This window comes from Gobius niger, assembly GCF_951799975.1.
Source record: "Gobius niger genome assembly, chromosome: 12".
NCBI lineage: Eukaryota > Metazoa > Chordata > Actinopteri > Gobiiformes > Gobiidae > Gobius > Gobius niger.
This window is the reverse complement of record NC_136863.1, coordinates 24,618,393-24,641,484: the sequence shown is the minus strand read 5'-3', so window position 1 is coordinate 24,641,484 and position 23,092 is coordinate 24,618,393. Positions and strand designations below refer to the sequence as shown.

At 42.0% G+C, this 23,092-nt stretch overlaps 1 protein-coding gene across 1 annotated transcript in view; it reads left to right on the top strand.

The window, feature by feature from the left end:
• The first annotated feature begins 3,893 nt into the window (after window positions 1-3,893).
• LOC306971101 (uncharacterized protein) overlaps window positions 3,894-23,092 on the top strand; it is a 40,213-nt gene continuing 21,014 nt past the window's right edge. Inside the window, exons 1-2 of the mRNA XM_079567246.1 lie at window positions 3,894-4,043; window positions 8,435-8,501. Coding sequence (XP_079423372.1) covers window positions 4,004-4,043; window positions 8,435-8,501 — 107 coding nt within the window. The 5' untranslated portion in view covers window positions 3,894-4,003. The remainder of the gene's footprint in view (window positions 4,044-8,434; window positions 8,502-23,092) is intronic.

Below are 23,092 nucleotides of genomic sequence, written 5' to 3'. Positions count from 1 at the left end.
ATCATTGGCAGAATGATGGCACTGGCGGCACCATCATCATCATTGGCAGAATGATGGCACTGGTGTCACCATCATCATCGGCAGAATGATGGCACCGGCGGCACCATCATCATCGGCAGAATGATGGCACTGGTGTCACCATCATCATCGGCAGAATGATGGCACCTGCGGCACCATCATCATCGGCGGCAGAATGATGGCACCGGCGGCACCATCATCATCGGCACCATCATCATCGGCAGAATGATGGCATCGGCGGCACCATCATCATCATCATCGGCAGAATTATTGCATCAGCGGCACAATCATCATCATCATCATTGGCAGAATGATGGCACCTGCGGCACCATCCTCATCGGCGGCAGAATGATGGCACTGGCGGCACCATCATCATCATTGGCAGAATGATGGCACTGGTGTCACCATCATCATCGGCAGAATGATGGCACCGGCGGCACCATCATCATCGGCAGAATGATGGCACTGGTGTCACCATCATCATCAGCGGCAGAATGATGGCACCTGCGGCACCATCATCATCGGCGGCAGAATGATGGCACCGGCGGCACGATCATCATCGGCACCATCATCATTGGCAGAATGACGGCACCGGCGGCACCATCATCATCGGCGGCAGAATGACGGCACCGGCGGCACCATCATCATCGGCGGTAGAATGACAGCACCGGCGGCACCATCATCATCGGCAGAATGATGGTGCCGCCGGTGCCATCATCATCGGTGGCAGAATGATGGCACCGGCGGCACGATCATCATCGGCACCATCATCATTGGCAGAATGACGGCACTGGCGGCACCATCATCATCGGCGGCAGAATGACGGCACCGGCGGCACCATCATCATCGGCGGTAGAATGACAGCACCGGCGGCACCATCATCATCGGCAGAATGATGGTGCCGCCGGTGCCATCATCATCGGTGGCAGAATGATGGCACCAGCGGCACCATCATCATCGGCGGCAGAATGATGGCACCGGCGGCACCATCATCATCGGCGGCAGAATGACAGCACCGGCGGCACCATCATCATCGGCGGCAGAATGATGGCACCGGCGGCACCATCATCATTGGCGGCAGAATGACGGCACCGGCGGCACCATCATCATCGGCGGTAGAATGACAGCACCGGCGGCACTATCATCATCATTGGCAGAATGACGGCACCGGCGGCACCATCATCATCATCGGCAGAATGATGGCACCGGCGGCACCATCATCATCTGCGGCAGAATGACAGCACCGGCGGCACCATCATCATCATTGGCAGAATGACGGCACCGGCGGCACCATCATCATCGGCGGCAGAATGACAGCACCGGCGGCACCATCATCATTGGCAGAATGATGGCACTGGCGGCACCATCATCATTGGCAGAATGATGGCACTGGAGTCACCATCATCATCGGCAGAATGATGGCACTGGCGGCACCATCATCATTGATGGTGCCGATGATGACCATTCTGCCGCCGATGGTCATCATCGGCGGCAGAATGATGGCACCGGCGCACCAGCGGCACCATCATCATCGGCAGAATGATGGCACCAGCGGCACCATCATCATGGGCAGAATGATGGCACCAGCGGCACCATCATCATCGGCAGAATGATGGCACCAGCGGCACCATCATCATGGGCAGAATGATGGCACCAGCGGCACCATCATCATCGGCAGAATGATGGCACCAGCGGCACCATCATCATGGGCAGAATGATGGCACCAGCGGCACCATCATCATGGGCAGAATGATGGCACCAGCGGCACCATCATCATCGGCAGAATGATGGCACCAGCGGCACCATCATCATGGGCAGAATGATGGCACCAGCGGCACCATCATCATCGGCAGAATGATGGCACCAGCGGCACCATCATCATGGGCAGAATGATGGCACCAGCGGCACCATCATCATGGGCAGAATGATGGCACCAGCGGCACCATCATCATTATCGGCAGAATGATGGCACTGGCGGCACCATCATCATTGGCAGAATGATGGCACTGGCGGCACCATCATCATCATTGGCAGAATGATGGCACTGGTGTCACCATCATCATCGGCAGAATGATGGCACCGGCGGCACCATCATCATCGGCAGAATGATGGCACTGGTGTCACCATCATCATCGGCAGAATGATGGCACCTGCGGCACCATCATCATCGGCGGCAGAATGATGGCACCGGCGGCACCATCATCATCGGCACCATCATCATCGGCAGAATGATGGCATCGGCGGCACCATCATCATCATCATCGGCAGAATTATTGCATCAGCGGCACAATCATCATCATCATCATTGGCAGAATGATGGCACCGGCGGTTTCGACCTTTTGACCTTTATTAAACCAGTAAAGTCCCTGAGTACTGAGATAAAGACTTTTCTTTTTCAGGGGAGTCCTGGCCCCAGAGGGGAACCTATTGTACATGTTTTGGTGGTTTGGGAAACTGGAGTACCCAGAGGAAACCTATGCAGACACGGGGAGAACAGATAAACGCCACACAGAAAGGCCCCATCCAGGTGGGAATCGAAACTGGGAACTTCTTGCTGTGAGGCACCATTAAACATTTCTGCTTAGGGCACCAACATTGCTTGCAGTGGCCCTGTTTCAACTCCTCTCAATTCTCCTCCTCTCAATGCTCCTCCTTTAGCTCCGCCTGCTCCTGTTCCTCCTCCTCTTGCTCTTCCTCCTCTTGCTGTTCCTTCTTCTCCTGTTGATACTCCTCATCTCGCTGCTCCTCCTCTTTCTCCTCCTCTTCTATCTCCTCTTGCTCTTGGGCCTCAGTGGCCGTGAAGGTGCTGACAGAGGTTAACTCAAAGATAAACAGCTTCTTCCCAGGAGAGGCCCGGCTCCTCTCATCTGCATATCTTAATTAGACAGGACAGCTTTAATGTAAATGAATTTTTTTTAATGGATTCTGTAATTAGGCCTGAGAGGTGGCTGCGCTCGTATTAAAAAACTGATTAAACTTGGCTTTTTATCGGCCGATCTAAACAGCCTTAGAGAGAAGGGAGCCCCAGTCCACCGCATGGGCAAGGAAATACATCACAGCAATATAAACGAGGTCTAATAAAGAAGACCCCAAAAAATGGATATTTTATAAATCCAATCAAATAATGAAAATCTGTCACTGTGCTGTCATATGTGCATAAAAAAACACACAAAAGAAACGCCTCCTTCATTGAAAGCATATTGCACCACATGAATCATGATACAATGTAAACCACTTTCATTTTATTGTGAAAGTATTCTGATTCTGTTATAAGTAAGTAAGTGCTCTACCCTATAAGAATTCTGACAAACACAATACGCACAAAAGATGAAAACACATTTTTGACTAAGTCATAGTGTTTAGCAGACTAAGTGCTTATGCTGCCCTCTCCTGTTCTGGATCACTTTTAGCCAACACTGGCACATACTGTAACTCTGTGGTTCTCAAAACGCTTCACACAAAGCACCACCTTATAAAATAAATATCCACGTACCACCACCAAGTATACTAGTATAAGATATGTGTAAAATTGCTGATGACCCTCCACCTTAAGAAGCCACCTGTGATACCTGTATCTTTGAACTCTTACAATTTTTTTTTTAAAGCATGAATAGGTGTTTAGGAATGGGAATTTTACTTTTGGAACCAAAGCAGGTTTCAAGGTGGGAGCTCCATTTTCCATTAAAACTTCTAACTAACTGTATGATGCCACTTTACAGTCAGCTGCACTCACATTTTCTATTTCATCCCAAATTTATTCTCTAACCCCTAGTACAGACCGTCTCCCCTGTTTGTGGTGCAGCAGTGGTACGACCCGCCTCTCTCTCTCTCTCTCTCTCTCTCTCTCTCTCTCTCTCGCTCGCTCGCTCTTGCTATCCCTCTCCTCTCTGTCTTTCACACTCGCACAGCCTCCTCATCACCACCTTCCTCTTCTCTCTTCTCCTCTCTTCTCCTCTCTCCTTTATTCTTCATTTCAAACAAAACAATGACCCATTTTTGGAGCGACACGCATCAGGACAGACCATGTGAGTACTGTACTGGGGCCTCAAAGGGTTTTTTTTCAAGGGGAATTTGAACTGAAAAAGATGATTTCAATTGGAGGGTTCTAGGGATGCATGTAAGTTGGCTGTTTGCGGCGACATATGGCGTCTTGTGATTAGTCAAAATTGATAGAAGAAACTTACAAATTGTTACATTACATAATTTCGAATAATCATCTGTAATTTTTTAACTGTGATCCTATGATGCCCAAAGTCTCAAAGTTCTACCTCTTTTTCAAATCTGCTTTGTGTTTAGTCTATTTAGTTTATTGTACAGGATATATCAAGCATGTGTTTATTGTAGGCAGTGCATATGAAACGCTCTTCTCACATGAACGGTACAATTACAAAGCTACACTGCGGAACATTCAGCGTTATCACATGAGCAACAAAACTGTGGTGAAAGTCAGAATGTTAGCGACGCCAAATGTGTTCCCAATGACCCGCGAGACACTTGCAATGTATGAAAATGTTGCTTTTGAATGTATTTTAGCCATATTTAGAATCATAATTGTTTTTTTTACTAAAACCGGCCAGTGTGCTGTTCAGGCTGGTTAAGGCTGTACATATTGTGGAAATAAAGCATGCAGGACAAAAATAAATAATAACTGCCCAGTGTGTGTGGGAATTTGAGAGTGAATCAGTGTGATCAGTGTGTCAGAATTAATGTGCTGTAGTTATATAATATTTAGCACTCATAATGGTTAAATGCCTGTTTTAGTTTTTTTTTTTTCTTTCACTTCTTAGTACAATATCCTGAATGTCACATAGTCATCCACTGCCTTTCAGAAAAAAATAAACATTAAAAGATTTGTTCTGGGGCTGTAACATTCAAAAAAGTGACCCAAGCTTAAGCCAATTAAGATGTATTTTCAGTAAAAGGTGTGTCTAACATAAAAACCTATAAAGTCGTTGTTTCCGATGTGACCTGACAACTATTAATTAGATGCCAAGAGTACTTATTTATGTTCCGACAAGACCGCCAATTTCTTTGTCCTAAATTCCCCCCCAAAAATGCAAGACTGTGTAAAGTCTTATTCACCCAGCGTAGCTCATCATTATTACTTTTGCTACTAAACATATACAAGGTTGGCAATTGTTCAATCTGTGCTTAGTTTTAGGTTGAAAACAGTCAACCTATTTGGTAGTACAGTGAACTATAATAACAAAATGATAAATTACATACAATAACAACAAACTCCAGTGACAGATTCATTGTGTGGTAGTTGCAGCCTAAAAAGTTTGAGAATCCTTAAAACAATGAATGTGAGAGTGAATGCGACGAAGGGCAAAGGGTTAGGGTTTGTATGGTCAACCTAATATGACAAAACAAATCACAACGATGAGTAGGAAACACAAGTTCCTGTGCAAACAAGCAAATGTCTAGTTCCTATGTTGATTCTTATGTGTAAAGATGCTCGCCCTGTAGTCACAAACTTGTTTTAAATGATATAGAATTTATATCTCGCACTTTCCTGTCCCAGTGTAGTGCAGTTCATAAGACGTTGGCTGTTTGATAGAAGAGCACTGTTTGACAGACACACCATTACGTTTGGATATTACATCGGGACGCTCCTCGTCTGTCCCTCTCCTCCTCTTGGTGCCAACGCGGGCTCTGATTTTTCTGCCAAAACTTCTGAAAACGCCCGCCTCAGAATCCAATAAACCGCGCGGCTGTGAAATAGTCCTGTCACGGCTTCTTTTACTTGCCTCTTTGTCTGTTTTCTAACCTGACGTGTCATCCAAACAACGCCGAGCAAATGGCTGTAATCACCAAATCAATAAAACACAATCACAGTTTCGGCACACTGCGGCGACCTGGCAACTTCATCGATTTATCCCACGGCGCACACGCTTTAGTCTCCCCCAGTGTTTAGGCTGACAACAGAGACGGAGGGTCGTCGTGGTGACAGACATTTCAGTCCTGGTTTGAGTAGTTGTGATTCATCGCGTATGCACACTTTTCTAACATCAGTCCTGATTTAGATTTCATTTTGTAATATACACACATTTCATAAGCAGTTTCCAAAGTTCTGCAGAAACATATGGACAAAGACAAGAAAACATTCATCTATTTTGCTCCACCACTGTATAGGAAAGAAACAATGCAATAAAAGACATCAGCAGAATCCATGTTAAAAGCCAGAGAATCAAAGTGGGCCTTAACAGGTTGACTAGAGGCAAAATCTGAACAATGAAAAGGTCACATTCATGAAATAGCTAAACCAAATTTCATGTTTTTATCACACACAGTTGATCGCTTAAACAGTTTTGGCAAAAATAAAAAATGACTTGCTACTTGACTGTAAGTGAGTGTTTTCCATTGGGATTGACTTCAAATCATAACAACGCCGCCCAAGAACTGACTTCCTGTTTCGATCTGGCACGCCAAAATAAAAGCACCATCTTATGCATTAGTTCAGCAGTTCATGAGTTCAACTTTCTTTCTTTCTATTAAAAGACAAAACACTTACAATGTGTGTATTTAATTATTTTCTTGTAATGTTGCAAGTGCCTGCTGAACTAATCAATGAGACGAGCTGTGTGCTTTTACTTTGGTGTGCTTAATCGAAACAGGAAGTCACTTCTTCGGCGGCGTTGTTATGATTTGAAGTTATGCACAGAGTCAATTGGGACTGGACCCTCTTGTTTAATCCAGATAAAAACAACAGAGAGATGTGTTTGGTCATGAATTTCTGGGTTTCAGGTGACATCACAGCATTCTAAAGGCCAATCATATTATATAAATATTATTTTGCTTTTGAGGTCATTTTTGGTCTTGTACAGAGAGATCATGGACCCAGTGACTGATATTAATGATCTCTTTTGTAATTCATACCTTTTCGGTTTCGCTTTAGATTAAGGTGTGCTCATTAAGTATTAAGAAGTACTAGTAATCATGTTAGGGTAAGGGTTAAGGTTAGGATTAGGCTGATTGGCTGGTTGAACATTTGTCCAGAGCAAACAACTTTACATTGGCCCCGGGACTCTTAATTGGTGATATCAGATCGACCGATATAAATGATCATTTTGTAATTCATTCATTTTCTTTTTCTTTTTAGATACGACTTGTGAAAGTGTAATGTAGTTAATAGGAAAAACATGCTAGTGTGACAACATCACATTCTAGAACCTGAAAACAACCAGTATAGGTTGCTTTCCTATTAACTGCATTACACTTTCACAAGTCGTATCTAAAAACAAAATTTGGTATTTTTTGGTATTTATATTAAGGTGTGCTCATTAAGTATTAATAAGGTACAAATAAGCATTAATAGTACTCTTGCAAAGTATTTACACACTTCTTATTATACTTTTATCTGTTAACATACTAATAGGCCATTAATAATACAATTATTCATAGCCAACCCTAAACCTAACCCTAACCTTAACCCTTACCCTAACATGATTACTAATACTAAATGAGCACACATTAATCTAAGGCGATTCCAAAAATGCATGAATTAGAAAAATGATCATTAATATCAGTCCATGATCTCTCTGTACAAGACCAAAAATGTCCTCAAAAGCAAGATGATTTTACCTCTATGTAATATTATCGGCCTTTAGAACGCTGTGATGTCACCTGAAACCCAGCAATGACAAGAGACTTAACAAACGCTATCTTAAGTTTTGTCTTGGTGGTTTAGCCTTTCTTTCGACCCAGTTTAGACAGGGTTCAGTCCCACTTTAGGCCTAATTTAACCCTAGTTTTGTCCTGCTTCCTCACATGCACTGTAAACAACTTGATAATATATCCCCCCCAACCTCGGCGACAGCAGCCATAAACCACTCACCAAGAGACGAAAATCCTCCAAACTGTCGCCGCAGCGGGAGACGGAATGCGTGATGGGAAATCTGAGGGCCAGCTGTAGCCTCTCACTCTGCCACACGGGGGGTCAGGGCTCCGATGGAGGTCACGGAGAGACAGGCTGCTCCCAGATTTCAATTAAACCCGGCTCCAAATGCAGGCTCAGTGTGTGGCAGCGATGAGACAGAGAGCGCGGTGGGGGATACCGTTGGGTTGTCAACAGTTTTGTCAGCTTCAGTAATAGTTTAGCTCTAAATCATATAGAAACACAGTATTACAAACTGTAAGTCTCTCAGAGTTTTCCATTAGTGACAATTCAACCCTCTGATGATAGCGAGGTCAGATGATTGCCCATTTTGTGAGGAAAACTCTGAATCATAGGGCGGGCTTTAGACTTGAAAAATTTAAAAATGAGAAATACATTATGAAGAGCGCAGTGTAATTGTTTAAGAAATTATTGATTAAGTATTTACAAGTGCTTTATGAATGGTGAATAATGTGTGTTTACATTTAGGTGCATTTCCTTTTTATGAAAACAAGTGTCTGATCTTTTTGTTTTTTTCAGACAGCACCATGAACACTGAGCTAAGAAACGCCCGGCCGACCAAAAGAGGAAACAGCGCCACCGTCAGGTGAGCCAGCTGTACAACACTCGCTGTACAAGAGTTGGTTTGCTGTACAAAAATGCTATGGTAGCTCTGGTGCACTTTAAACCTGTACCTACTTCTGCATTTATAAAGGTTGTGGAGTTTGTATAGCACCTATACCACTGTTACTGTGAAGTACCATTTTAGGTACTATGATAGGTGCCATAGATGTACCACTGTAGTTGTCAAGCACAGTGTTTTTCAACCTTTTTTGAGCCAAGGCACATTTTTTTCCTTGAAAAAATCACGACGCACACCACCAGCAGAAAATATAAAAAAAATGTAACCCTGTAGCCTATATTCAGTCGTTCACATCAAATTGTCTTGAATAGGTACACCGTATAGTCTCACTACCCACAATGCCACAGTCACCGCCACCTGCCGCAGCCATGCATCACTAATTCTCGTGTTTCAAAGAAATTAGCGACCTAACATGGAGTATTTATTACATGGTTACTCTACTCTAGACAGCACAGACACTCGAAAATGGTACAATATTTGTGGATAATAATGAATTTGTTTGAAAAAAAAAAAACTAGGTGAAATTGGATAATTTTCCAAGGCACACCAGACAATATCTCACGGCACACTAGTGTGCCACGGCACAGTGGTTGAAAAACACTGGTCTAGCATGTACTATATGCTTACCGGGCCGTTTTGTAAAGTGTTGCCAAAACCTTTAAATATATAAATAAACAATGCCAATCTGTCTCAGGAATAAAACGGGACAGAAACACTCACAGTTTATGATAGCAGGAGCTAACATTGAAGGGTTGCCAGGTATCAAGCGGCCAAACCCACCCAAAGGTATTGTAAACACCGCAAAACCCGCGGACATATGGCATGGCTGGAATTCCCGAAGCATTTTCTATTTTACAAAGCGGCTGTGCTCCTCTGATGAAGCAGAACCGCTCCCTTCTGTCTCTTTTGCAGAAAGAGCAGCTATGATTGCCTTGCATTTGAGGTTTTATCATTCAAAATAGGGATTTCTTTTTGTTAAGGAATAAGCTTTTTAACATAAAAAACAAACCCCTCAGCCAGTCTTTTTTACCTACGGAAAAGCTTAAAAAGCAATCTAATTCCCCGGGAATATCGTGGATCTGGCAACCCTGTAGCACAGCCACATAGTGCAACGAGCCAATTAGTGCATCTAGTATTACAGGGGAATATATTTGAGTCATGTCAGACCGACAGTCAAAAAATTGGCAATTACTCATAATGTATTCTGCCTAAGCAAACCCCATGCCATAATCAGCCACATTGAATAAATGTGTGCAATCTACTGACAACAACAGACTTAAATGAGGAGTTTATGAAAAAGATCAAATTACAAACTTTAAAATGTGTTGGATTAATCCTGCTCATAACCAAATGCAGCATGTAGAGAGAAGGAAAGTCCGGAGATGATTTTGAGCAGTCACGGCGCTGGTGCTGCTCAGTTGGTGGTAAGTGACAGTCCAGCTGCCTGCAGTTTTAACCTCAATTTGTGTTTACATAGAAACCAAAGCCAAGCGGTCTCTAAATCCCAGCTCTGCTCACTGTTTGCCGGATTAAAGCCACCGCGACTGTCCCGTCCAGAGCAGGATTTAGAGGCCGCTTCACACAGCGCCTCACGGGACGGGGCCTGCAGCCACGGGGACAGTGACAAAATTCATTTAGCGCAGTGTCGAGAGATGCAGGATTAGTTAATTCATAGATCAACAAAACACAAAGAATTAAGTATTTGCTCCAAAAAACAATTGAGGGGGTGAAAAAAAAGGCTTTTTGAATTGTCTTCAGTTTACAAAAGGCTGGTTTTATTGTGACACTTAAAGCAACACTTCTGAGGTATTATGTTTGAGACGTTTAATCAACAACAAGCTTGGTATTATTGAGTGAACATGTTACCCAGTGTGACTTTAAAAAAAAAAATCTGTTCATTTTATGTTAGGAATCTCCTTTTCCTGGGACGTGCAACATATTATGATGTTTAGAGCAGACAGGGTTTGGGGGACTTCCTGATTGGTTACTGCTATCTGGAATAGGAAGGGATAGGTAAAGAAGGCGGAGCTAAGGAAAACATACTTCCTGTTAACTTTTTGCAGACCATGATTACTTAATAGTCAGGGACCCAAACTCTCAAAAGCTCTTTAAATTGGGTTGAACCTGACACGGTCTGATATATGTTTTATTTGTGTTTTTTCTGTTAACTTTGACCCTAAGGACCAATAATTGGAGGGTCTGCTCTGCTGGAAATATTGCGAAAAAAAATTGTGGCCATTTTAGTGCATGTACCCTGTATTTTTATCAGAAAAATGTGAAAAATGACTTTTTTCCCTCAAATCCTCAGTGGGTTGAGTAGGCTGTCAATAAATGCATTCCAGATACACAGAACACATGTGCTGATAACATCCACTGAAAAAATCGCTCTTAAAACACATTTCTACACATTTTTGCATCAATTTAATACAAAAAAATGTGTTGTTTTCTCACTTTTTTCCAATATTTGTATCTTTACTTCATTGGCAATCAACTATTCCACCCAGTTATGGCATCAGTCAATATGCCATTATTTTAAACTGACTGTAGACACATTCCACAGAAAAAATTATAAAAATCCGACCAAAATCATTGGATCTGTGATGATTTAAAGACCAATAAGTGATCAACAGACTCAGAACCTCAGAACTGTCAAAAGTCACTTTTGACACTGGTCCATATTTTGGTTTAGGCCATTTCCAGCCCATTAGATAATGATTTACACCAATGTATTTGGTATCATTGGAAAGAAGACATTGTCATGTTTCATTTAAGCCCAAAGGTACTACTCTGTAACAATTGCCGTGGTAACCATAGCTCCTCAGACTCAAACGTGAGAACATTTTTTCACAATTTTCACAATTTTTTTTTTTACTACGTTTAACGCTGTTTCTTCCAGGAACATCACAGACACAAAGCTCTGATACTGGGAAACTCTGTAGACTCTGAGGATTCAGGAAATGTATAACATGTCAGAACTTTCTCAGCTTACGGCCTCACTGTGAGCCATGAAGTAAAAGAATGTCCACCTCATATGAGCCTCTCCCATAGAAATAAGCCTATATCTGCCAGGTTGGAACAGCTGGTGGGACTTTCTGACCAGGACAGGCCCAACGTAACTTGAAATTACATTTATAAAAACAATTATTATTATTATTATAATTATTCTGTATCATATAAGCTGTATCTTAAATTGTAAAAGAAAAAATATATATCCGTATTCTGTAGCCTTTAACAGTTACAGGTGAAACTCGGAAAATTAGAATATCGTTCAAAAGTTCATTTATTTCTGTAATTCAAGTTAAAATGTGAAACTAATATATGATATAGACTCATGACATGCAAAGTTGCATATGTCAAGCTTTTGTTTGTTATCATGATTATGGCATTTTCAAAAAAAAAATTTTCAAGATTTTTAATTTGTGTTTTTTAAGAGCTGGGCCATAATCATCCAAAGTATAATGAATAAAGGCCATACATGTCTCACTTTGCATGTAATGAGTCTATCATATATTAGTTTCACAGTTTACCATGTGTTTCGCCCCATTAGACGCACCTGATTATAAGGCGCGTTATCACTAATAATGTTTATTTTCATAAATAATGCGCACCGGAATACAAGGCGCACTAATTAATGCTGGTTTACCTGTAAACCTGCAGGTGTGTAAACACAGACAGAAACTGATACAAAAGTCGCACCGGGATATAAGGCGCACTGTTAAAATTAAAGGCTTTCATGTGCGCCTTATAGTGCGAAAAATACAGTAAGTTGAATAACAGAAATGAATGCACTTTTTAACGTTATTCTGAAAGAAGCTACACTCCACAGGATATAAGTATAAGTAAGTGCTTTGTCAGTGTATAATTGTACACTGACATTGTGTTCAGGTGTTGGGTTAGCCCTGAGTCGCTGCGACTGAGCGTGCTGCCTGACCAGCATGTTTTTAGAGATCAGGAGTACCCAGAGGAAACCTGGCTGCCTGCTTCAGTGCTGTTGTGAAAACAGTGAAGCACCTCCTGGGTTTGTCCCTGTTTCAGAGCATGGTGTCCTGCACTGGTCAGCTCCTCTTCCTCCTGTATTAATATATTCAGGCCAGTGCTAACAAACTTGGTGCAACTCAGAAACATCCATTGTGACCTTCATGGAGTCATTGTGTACTTTGGGTCTTTCTACATCATACACTCATATCCAGACGACCCAGTCGAGGTGATCAAGTCCTGCCCTGTGTGGTTCAAATTATCAGCTCACTTGATCCACAACTTTTTACAATGTCTGAAATGTTCTTGATGGCATTTGTCTTTATATAAATAATATTTAATAATGATATTTGTAATGCTCTTTGGAGTCCAGTTTAGTATTTAATGTATTCATAGACTCACAATAGGGAAATTTACCCTGTGCATTTGACTCATCCTTCAAGCCTCAGAGAAACCTGCAGGAGCAGAGCCATCACGCTGCCTGTTGAGCTATCTCTAGATTTTGAGCCAGAAGCTAGGTTAGAAGTACTGAGGTGTTTTAGAGTACTGGAACTGGATTCTACTGGATTCTCGTCTGTGCAAAACCCTTTGACCCAGGTTTGCACCCATCCATCCATTTTCTTACAATTTACCCATGGTCTGGTCATGGATGCAGCAGTCAAAGCAGAGATTCCCAGATATCACTCTTCACGAACACTAACTCCAGCCCTTCTGAAGGAATCCCGAGGCATTCCCTGCCCACAGAGAGATATAGTCCATCCAATGTGTCCCCAAGCCACCTCATCTGGCTGCTCCTCAATCAATCAATCAATCAATCAAATTTTATTTGTATAGCGCCCAACAACAACCAGAAGGTGCCCAGAGCGCTTTCCAGGATAAAAACAAGAATCATAGTAGACAACAATAAATACAAAAACACATAAAAACAGCAGTCGAGTCGGTGGCTATGTATCGAAGGCTTTCCTGAAAAAATGTGTCTTCCTGACAGGAAGGAGCAGTGGTTCTATTCTGAGCTCCTCCCATGTAACTGCCTTACCCCAAGCCATCTTGTGAAGGTAACTAATTTCGTCCGCTTCACACTCGGCTGCAAACCAGAGCAGCTGAAGGTCAGACAGAATAACATTATCTGCAAACAGCAGAGATGAGATCCTGAGGTTCCCAAACCAGCAACCCTCTGGTCCCTGACTGCGCCTAGAAACTCTGGTCATAAAAGTTTCTTTTTGTTTAATCATTCATAAAGCACATTTCTTGTGGGTAGTACAGATTCAATGTGCCAGCGAATAAAATAAATAAAATACACAACATTAAAGGGGCTATATCATGCAAAATCGACTTTGTTGTGTGTTTCCTAATCAAAAACAGAGTGTTTTTTGGCTTCATTCTCACAGTTCTCAGCAATCCTCCTGAATCCTGCTCTGAGCAGCTCCGCCCTCTGCTGGAAAAAAAGAAAAAAAAAAGAAAGAATAGGAAGTGCCTGACAAGTCTGCGCTGCCCCCGTGGAGTAAACAAACGCACCCCCTGAGCGTCTGAACAGACGTCATGCTTGCACTGAAGGATGTGAAAAAGGAGCTCTTTCTAACCTACTCTGGACACGCCTGTTCTTTTTTCTTACCTAACGATAATGTCAGGCAGATATCAACTCCTTATAACTGCATTATGAAGTAACTTCACTTATTGCTGTGATATTTAGATTTATTTTACTGCTAATGTTGCATGAGCGCAGAGAGGGGGCGGAGTTAATTGAGTCCAAGCGTCTTGTCTTCCGGGTTGGAAATATAACCCCAGAAAATACTTATATTTCTCACAAATAGAGATACAATATATCATATAAATGTTTATAGTTTACTTTGGAATGAGTAAAATAGCATGATGCAGGTCCTTTATAACCAAAACTGAAATACATGAATATATATTTTTTTAAAAAGTGTGACAATTTTAACATGTACAAAGAACTTAAAACAACTTCAGAAAAGCGACGAGAAATGGTTTAATCCAGTAAGGACTGTTTTGCTCAGACGACTGCCACTGTGATTTAGTCCTGGACGAGCCCTAAGCTTTAGTTTTGTGTCGTGCATTAGTAATGTAATAAACCAACTTTAGTGAACGGACTACATCAAATTATTTACTTTATTAATTTACTAAACAGTAAAAAGGCTGTTGTTCATTGTAAACATGTGGTTTATGGAAAATCCAGCTTCAGAGCACAGCTTTCCTCAGCAAATACATTACCAACCACATTACTATCTAATGTATAACAAATGTGTAGTATTTTAGGCATAACCATGTGGTGTCTACAAAGACACACCGTTGGAATTATCTTGTATTCTTGAGGATTTTTTTTTACAGATTTAAAGGGATGTATATTGGAGTGAAATCAACAGATGTATATTGTGTATATGGCATAGTAAAGGATAGATAAAGAGTCACATAATATAAAAAATAGATGAACAACTTTATGTAAAAATACAGAACTGTTGTTCTCCATAAATGTAATTTCAAGTTATGTTGGGACTGTCCTGGTCAGAAAGTCCCACCAGCTGTTCCAACCTGGCAGATATAGGCATTTCTATGGGAGAGGCTCATATCAGGTGGACATTCTTTTACTTCATGGCTCACAGTGAGGCCTTAAGCTGAGAAAGTTCTGACATGTTATACATTTCCTGAACCCTCAGAGTCTAGAGAGTTGCTCAGTATCAGAGATTTGCATCTGTGATGTTCCTGGAAGAAACAGCGTTAAATGTAGTAAAACATTTTTTTGTGAAAATTGTGAAAAAATGTACTCACATTTGAGTCTGAGGAGCTATGGTTACCACGGCAATTGTTACAGAGTAGTACCTTTGGGCTCAAATGATACATGACAATGTCTTCTTTCCAATGATACCAAATACAATGGTGTAAATCATTATCTAATGGGCTGGAAATGTCCTAAATCAAAATATGGACCAGTGTCAAAAGTGACTTTTGACAGTTCTGAGGTTCTGAGTCTGTTGATCACTTATTGGTCTTTAAAACATCACAGATCCAATGATTTTGGTCGGATTTTTATCATTTTTTCTGTGGAATGTGTCTACAGTCAGTTTAAAATAATGGCATATTGACTGATGCCATAACTGGGTGGAATAGTTGATTGCCAATGAAGTAAAGATACAAATATTGGAAAAAAGTGAGAAAACAACACATTTTTTTCATTAAATTGATGCAAAAATGTGTAGAAATGTGTTTTAAGAGCGATTTTTTCAGTGGATGTTATCAGCACATGTGTTCTGTGTATCTGGAATGCATTTATTGAGAGCCTACTCAACCCACTGAGGATTTGAGGGAAAAAAGTCGTTTTTCACATTTTTCTGATAAAAATACAGGGTGCATGCACTAAAATGGCCACAATTTTTTTCCGCAATATTTCCAGCAGAGCAGACCCTCCAATTATTGGTCCTTAGGGTCAAAGTTAACAGAAAAAACACAAATAAAACATATATCAGACGGTGTCAGGTTCAACCCAGTTTTGAGAGTTTGGGTCCCTGACTATAAAGAACCAACGAAAGATACAGACGGCAGCTCTGGAATCTCCCATATATGGTCGTGTTTGAAAAGAGTTAAAGGGGAAAACAATTTGGAGAAAAATCTAAACTTTCTCTAATTCAAAAACTACTTGATGCTGAATTATGAACATAGTTTTCTACTAAATAAAGAAACAAATACATGGAGAGGAGCAAAGTGATTCAACAGCCCATAAATACATAAATAACAGAGAATGCTAACATGATGCTTCATGCATCGTGCTAATGCTAACAGCTAGCTAGCACTAGCTAAGACTGACGTTTTTTCGCCTCTACTGAACAATCTGCTGTGAGAAAATATCCATATGGGCCCGATTTACACTTGACATTATTTATGTGTGGTAAATAAGTTCATATTCCACCAGAAAATGGCAAAAAATTGTGAAAAATGGTGTTTCCCAAAAGATTTTATTTCCCCTCTCCGCAAAGCCACGCCCCCTTCTATGACGCGAAGGGTTGCCATCTGTATCTATGTTTTGGGTAAAAGATTTATTTCAGGATGCGCATGATGCCTCCCCTTTTAAAAACATGGCTCAAACACATGTTCAGAGATGAGGTGGAGTCCATGGATTTGTTAATGATAAATGCTCTCGTGGTCTAGTCTTTCTGGTGCTCATGCAGAAGCAGGTTTGGACTTGTTCCTTGTGATTAAGAGAACAGGAAGGAGGCCGGGCCCATCTGGAAAAACAACCTGCCGCATTTTAGGAGGAAATTACTGCAGATAATGAGCGCGAACAAGACGCCCAGCCAACGCTTTCAGTGACTCATCGGACCATTTCAAAATCTCAGCTGCATATTGAAATGGGTTCAAATTGATTATTATTACTTTTTTCATAATCTGACCAAGGATGACTAAAAAAAAGAAAAGGAAAAAAGCTTTTACATTTTCAGTCAGTGTGCAGTTGGCATTTGTTTGGATTTGTTAGCGGGGAAATTTGTTCCATTAATTTCTCCCCCCCATAAACCCCACACCAAAGAAGCTGTAATTAGACTGGCTTGTCTCCCTATACGTGTAAATGCTGTTTACTGGACACGTTTGTCATTGTAACAGATCGTCCATGTCAAAGTGAAGCTGCTGTTGGTTTAACCTGGATCACACAGACTCTAGTAATTATCCAGTCTCTACAGGGGCGCCACTTAATCACTGCGCTGAGGAGAGACGTCGTTATAAATCCTCTTTGCATTCAAGTCAACCATGGAGAGACAGACCGAAATTTCATCCCCTTAGATTCATTTTGGAGGTTTTAATGGCCGAAAAAGCGCATTACCCACTGCCATTATGTTGTAAGAGTGGTCAAAAAAACCTGAATATTAGTCAGACTCACTCAGAGTCTATATCGAAGCTATTCTAAGGGGATGAAATGTGTGAAGACCAATGAATAATGAATACATCGACTTTTAGACCTTGGGAGATGGAGAGAGGTCAGTGATAAAGAAATAGATTGATGAATATCCTCTAAGCCCTGGACACTGGTGATGGTGAAGAGGCAGATGGTGTCAATAACAGACAATAACATATGATCAGTATGAAGACCTGTATGGAGCTCAACAGTCCAGGCAGGTGCCGGAATCCCATTCAAAATCTCCATAGAATTTTCGAGAAAATGAATGTTAAAGGGGAGGTGCATTGTACAAATGTGCCTTTTTTAGAGCTGTTAAAATGTTACAATGCTGTTCTCATTAAAAACAGTCCTGGAAATGTGTTTTGACAGACTCGCGCTTTTTTGAGTAATTTTTGGATCTCAGCAGTGACCAGCAGTGACCATTTCCGGCAGAGCGGCGCCAGCTCCCAAAAACCTCCTCCTCGGGTCCCACCTATGCTTTCCTTGGCTCTCGATCTTTTGCCAAGCTTAATCCTGTCATTGTTAAGTATAAACACTCGCCATAGCTTTACTACAGCCGCACTGATGTTTTTCTCTCCTCTTCTCTTTACCATAACGGCTGCACAGCAAAGGGGAAGAAGAAGGGGGGGGAGGTGGGAGGGGCTTGTGGTCGCTCACTTGGTGAACCCCCCCCGGGCCAGATTATACCCCCAATGAAAACAGTTATGTTAAGTGATATAGCAAGAATTATACAGTAGCTTAGGGTGGGTTGTGTTTTAACCGGAGTTTGGCAGTTAAAATCCATGCTCCTGCAGGTACAGGCTGTTGTTGTGTCCTTGGGCAAGACACTTTCACTGGGCCTTATCACAAATGTCACCTGATTGCTTTAAATAGCACACACCTGTCTTTTAAAAAATCTCTTAGATTTTAAAAAAGCTTGTGTATTTTAAATAAGTTATTTTACCTACACTTAGCTCAGTTAGCTCTGTCCATAGAGGGAAGCTAGCGATAGAGGAATGTTAAGTGTCATCAAACAGAGGATTTGCACTTTCTATGGCTTATAGGTATTATGGTAATTCAAGGAATACAAAGTTGACATGTGATGCAATATTAATAGCTAGGCCTATATTATGTTATTACCAATGTTCACATTTCATAAGTCAAATCAATGTCAAACATTTTTCTTTTTTTATCACAAAATCTCTGAAAACGGTCTTGCATATTTCTTTCTTCTTCTTAATGTTTATTTAGTGGTTATTTTTTAACAATAACCACTTTGAGAACATAACAATAACATCTGAACAGATAGACAGGTATATTCTGGCCCAGAGGGGTATAGTCTAGCTGAGGCTATTTTATACACCCGGGTATAGTTTGGCCTAGGCCATAATATACCCTGGGTTTAATCTGGGCCGGGGTAAATTTGTCCTGTTACAGAAGAGTCTTGACTGTTGACCTCCATAGAGACCTACTTGGGCCCCCAGGCTGCCCTTTGATAATCTCTGCTTCAGAGCCATATGTGCTGAAAAAAGTCACCCTGTCACCCCTGTCCGAGAGCTGAATTGACTTTTGCTTGTATAGTGTAAGAATTACACATGCCCATAACTAAGCAGCCCCTGATGGTGTTGGCCCGACCAGTGCAGCCTAATCTGTGTCATGTGTTTGGAAACCAGCTGTTTCCTGGACAATTTTCAGAGTCTCACCGCAGTTGCCTCCCTGCACCCCCGGGCCGACACGCACGGCCTGCTGGGATACCTGTGGGTCGTTATCCACTAAATCCATTTAATCCAGTGTAATTAAACGATGGTGAAGCTTCCAGCTGGTTTCCCTTCATATGATTTTCTACACTGATCATTGTTGTGCGAGCTACGTTATCACATCCTGCGCCAAACTTTTTAAAGTACTAACATCAGCAATTCATTTAAGTCTTGGCCCTGACTTGGATATTGCGTCGCCCTGGTTTTCGTCCTTCTAAAAGATCCCAAATCACCCACTCGAACACCGAACAGTAAAAAGGGGAAAAACCAGGAACAATGGCGAGGCCTGTAATTATGTCTTCTCGCAGCTCCACTGTCCGCCCGAAAGCAGCATTTAGCCAAACACGCGATTCAGCGCTTTCCTTTGAGCGGAGAAATAGCACTTCGATAAAGAGGTTATGGAAACAGAAAACCATTTAACCCCACGGCGCACGCAAACACAAAAGGAAGGGGGCGAGATAAACCAAACTCAACAGCCACCTCGTTCCTAATTTAAATGCCTTCTTCCCCCAGATTGAGCTGAGATGGTGCGGAGAGTTCACCTCATCAAGTCGGAAATGGCCGAGCGTGTTTACACCCCAGCACAAACAGGCAATTTAAATACAATTAAGATTAGGAGGCAGATAGGGGCTGTGGAAGAGGATGCACCATACTGTTGCACTGATTGGAGACACAGCAGGGACTTCTCACATCGGAGCTCGCAACGTCTTTGTTGCGGGGCCCGGAGGGGAAGATTGGGCGGTAAGTAGCAAAAGTACGAGAGGTTAAATGTGAGTGCAGTTGTCAGTGTCTCTCCATTTGGATGTTCCCCTCTGGCTTTACGGCATAAAACAGCTGTTTCCCTCTGTGTTGGGATTTGAAGGTGACTTTGTGTTTTCAATGGATGCGAGCTTGTATTGTATCCCCGGGAAACATGTCCTTTGTATTTGATCCACCCTTTCCTTTCCTTGGTGGGGCAAACTGTCAGGAGCGGTTGGCGACCTCAGTGCTCGGCTTCTGGAGGATTTTTTTGAGTTGCTGGGGGAAACCGAACCACCCAGAGAAAACCCAAAACGCGGACACAGGAGAACATGCAAACTCCCACAGTCCAACTCAGGACCTTCTCACTGTGATGCAAGAGCACTAACCACTCTGAGACCTGTCATGTGTAACTCAAAGCCCTGTCATTCATTTGTGCGGCATCCAATATTCAAATAAAGATGGCTATTACATGGTTCTTACTGCCAAAATAACCTTCAGTTCAATTATAGCAGCACATCTCGAACAAGATGAGACTGAGGTTTCAAGCTGTTAAACCCTTCACATTTATTGCCCTTTGTTGTCCCAACTTGAGAGGAGAATAAAAATAATTATAACTACCCAGTATTACGCTACGTCATGTTTATTTGTTAACGATTCTTTCTCCAATTATAGAAGCTTCATAATGGCAGTTATATTTGTGATTTATTTTTTGGGGCCAAGATCCAGCTCACATTTTAAATCATTTGAGGGAAGAATACCCCAAACTAATACAAGACACTCATACATTTTAGAACATGTTTATCGATGTCCACAGCACGGGTGACATCTTTTAATCATAATAAGGCCCCTTAAACACAGGATATTTTAGGTCTTAATAATTGCAGTTTTGTCATTAATAACAACTATTCAAACTGCATTTTTGACTACAATCCATTGTTTCACCCTTTTTCCATACACACCTTACCATCTCCAAATCCTTCTCAAGCCTCAGTGCACCGTCCCTAAACTGTTTCCCCGTGTTCCTCCCGCATGTGAGACCTAATAATGACCTCCGTTCGGGCCACAGCTCAGTGTCCGATCGCTCCTCTCGGGAGCTGCCCTTGAGTGGGTCCAGGGTGAACCCAAAGTGACAGGAGCGCGGCAGAACGCACCATTACCCACAATCCTCGGCACCTCTGTTGATTTATGGCGCTGCAGCGACCGGCTGCGTGAGCGCTAAATCAGAACAAATGGAGCCAGAGTAAAAAAAAAAAAACGGCGGCGGCTCTGTCAGATGTTAAACTCTGGGACATAAATATACATGAACTAAGTGGCTTGGTTTGCAGTGAAGACGAGCAAAAATGTTTGTAGAAAAAGCATTTTGCTCATGGACATGGCTTCACCTGTCTACGACTTTCAATAAGCAGATGATACATGACTTAACATTAGGGCTGTCATGGTATGAAAATTTTACCTCACGGTTATTGTGACCAAAATTATCACGGTTTTCGGTATTATCGCGGTATTTTTTTAAAATATGTGTTAATATATTCAGAAAGCATTGATAGTCCTACACAAACTGAAATCGTTTCAAAAAAGTTTAACTGTGCTTGTTACATAAAAAAATACAAAGCCTTTTCACATCAAAGTAAGGGAACTATAACGATGTGTTGTTGATCGTTTCGAGGGTATTACATGTACTATTTATAGCGTCAGAAACGAAGATAAACCGTCTATATCAGGAAAATTGTTGTTGTCCTTCCAGTGAGCTTTCGCTTTGCAGATTTGGGAAAATACCATCATTATTAAATTCATAAAACTGCGGCGAGAGTGAATCTATTGCAATCTGCCACCGGGAGCCCCATAACGCACTGGGCCATCGTGCGGAGGTATCCGGACATGGCTTATGTACTGGCGGTGGCGCTGCAGCCGCACTATGGAGCGACTCGTTACATTCTCCCTCAACCCAAAGTCCCACATCAGCATTTCAGCTAAAACGCTAACGTTAACTTACTGCTATAGAGCTGTGGGAGACGGTCACGCAGGTGAGTCAGAGGTTCGAAGTATTGCTGCATTTGCTGACACTTTTTCCTGCACGCTCCGCAAACTGAACTCTGAGGCTGATAGATCCTGCGCGCTGTCGTGTCGGACATGATTCCAGCTTCGAGAAAGTTTTGTTTGGGTTGCAAACAACAAAGTGCGCATGCGCGGAAACTGCAACAGATGAGACGGTGGCTGGTGAGGCTCACCATGCCTACACCGCGGGTGCGGTTATTCACCGAGATAATAATAAAAACACAAAACAAGACGGTAATTTTCACAGTCAAAATTTTTACCGGGGTTTACCGCTACACCGGTTACCGTGACATCCCTACTTAACATACGTATATATACATTTTATATTCCACATGAGATTTCAGGACCATGGACAGCACCATCACTGTTGCTGATGCACAAAAATACAGCGGTTTATTGTTTTTCTTTATTAGACAGCTGTGGGAATCTCATGAACTTCCGTTTCTGTTGGATTTTCAGGACCACGGACAGCTCCCAGTGCATTGCTCTCACTAGTGCAAACATTTGTTTGTTTCTTTTGTTTATTTTAAGGCAGTGGTAGGTCTGGTTAAGTTTAGGTGAAATGGGAAAGAATGTCTCCAACAGATATTTATGGGGCAGAAGATTGAGGTTTGATGATGATTTGTAAGTTACGGCTTCCGTTCATTCTGCGCTCAAAAGCTTGATTAACTTCTCATATCACTACGATTGTAGTCACAGTTGCCCTGGAGTAGACCAATGGAAATGACCTTGTCAGTCTGTGTCATCTGAGATGTCTTGCCCAAAGACACAGCAGCAGTTTTTCCTGAACCTTTGATGTATGAGATGTATGTTCTGAGCCATGTTTGCCTCCTTTATTTATGTTAGAGGTTCCCTGCAAATTTGACCTACACAATAAAAGAAGCAAAGAAACATACTGATAATTTAACTAACTAAAGCTATAACTCACTTATGAACTAGCAAATGAATCTTAGGAGAAGTTTGATCATTGTCGACTGGACAGGGTTAGTAAAAGCAAAACTCAGTCTTCAGAAGCTTCTTCTCACTCATAGTCAACAGACTGATGACTGGAGAGCCAGTCTAAGATGATTTCCCTCAACTCAATCAACCCAGTCCAGTCTGTGATATTTAAATCTTTACTCAGATTGAAATGTCCAGAGCGACTGAGA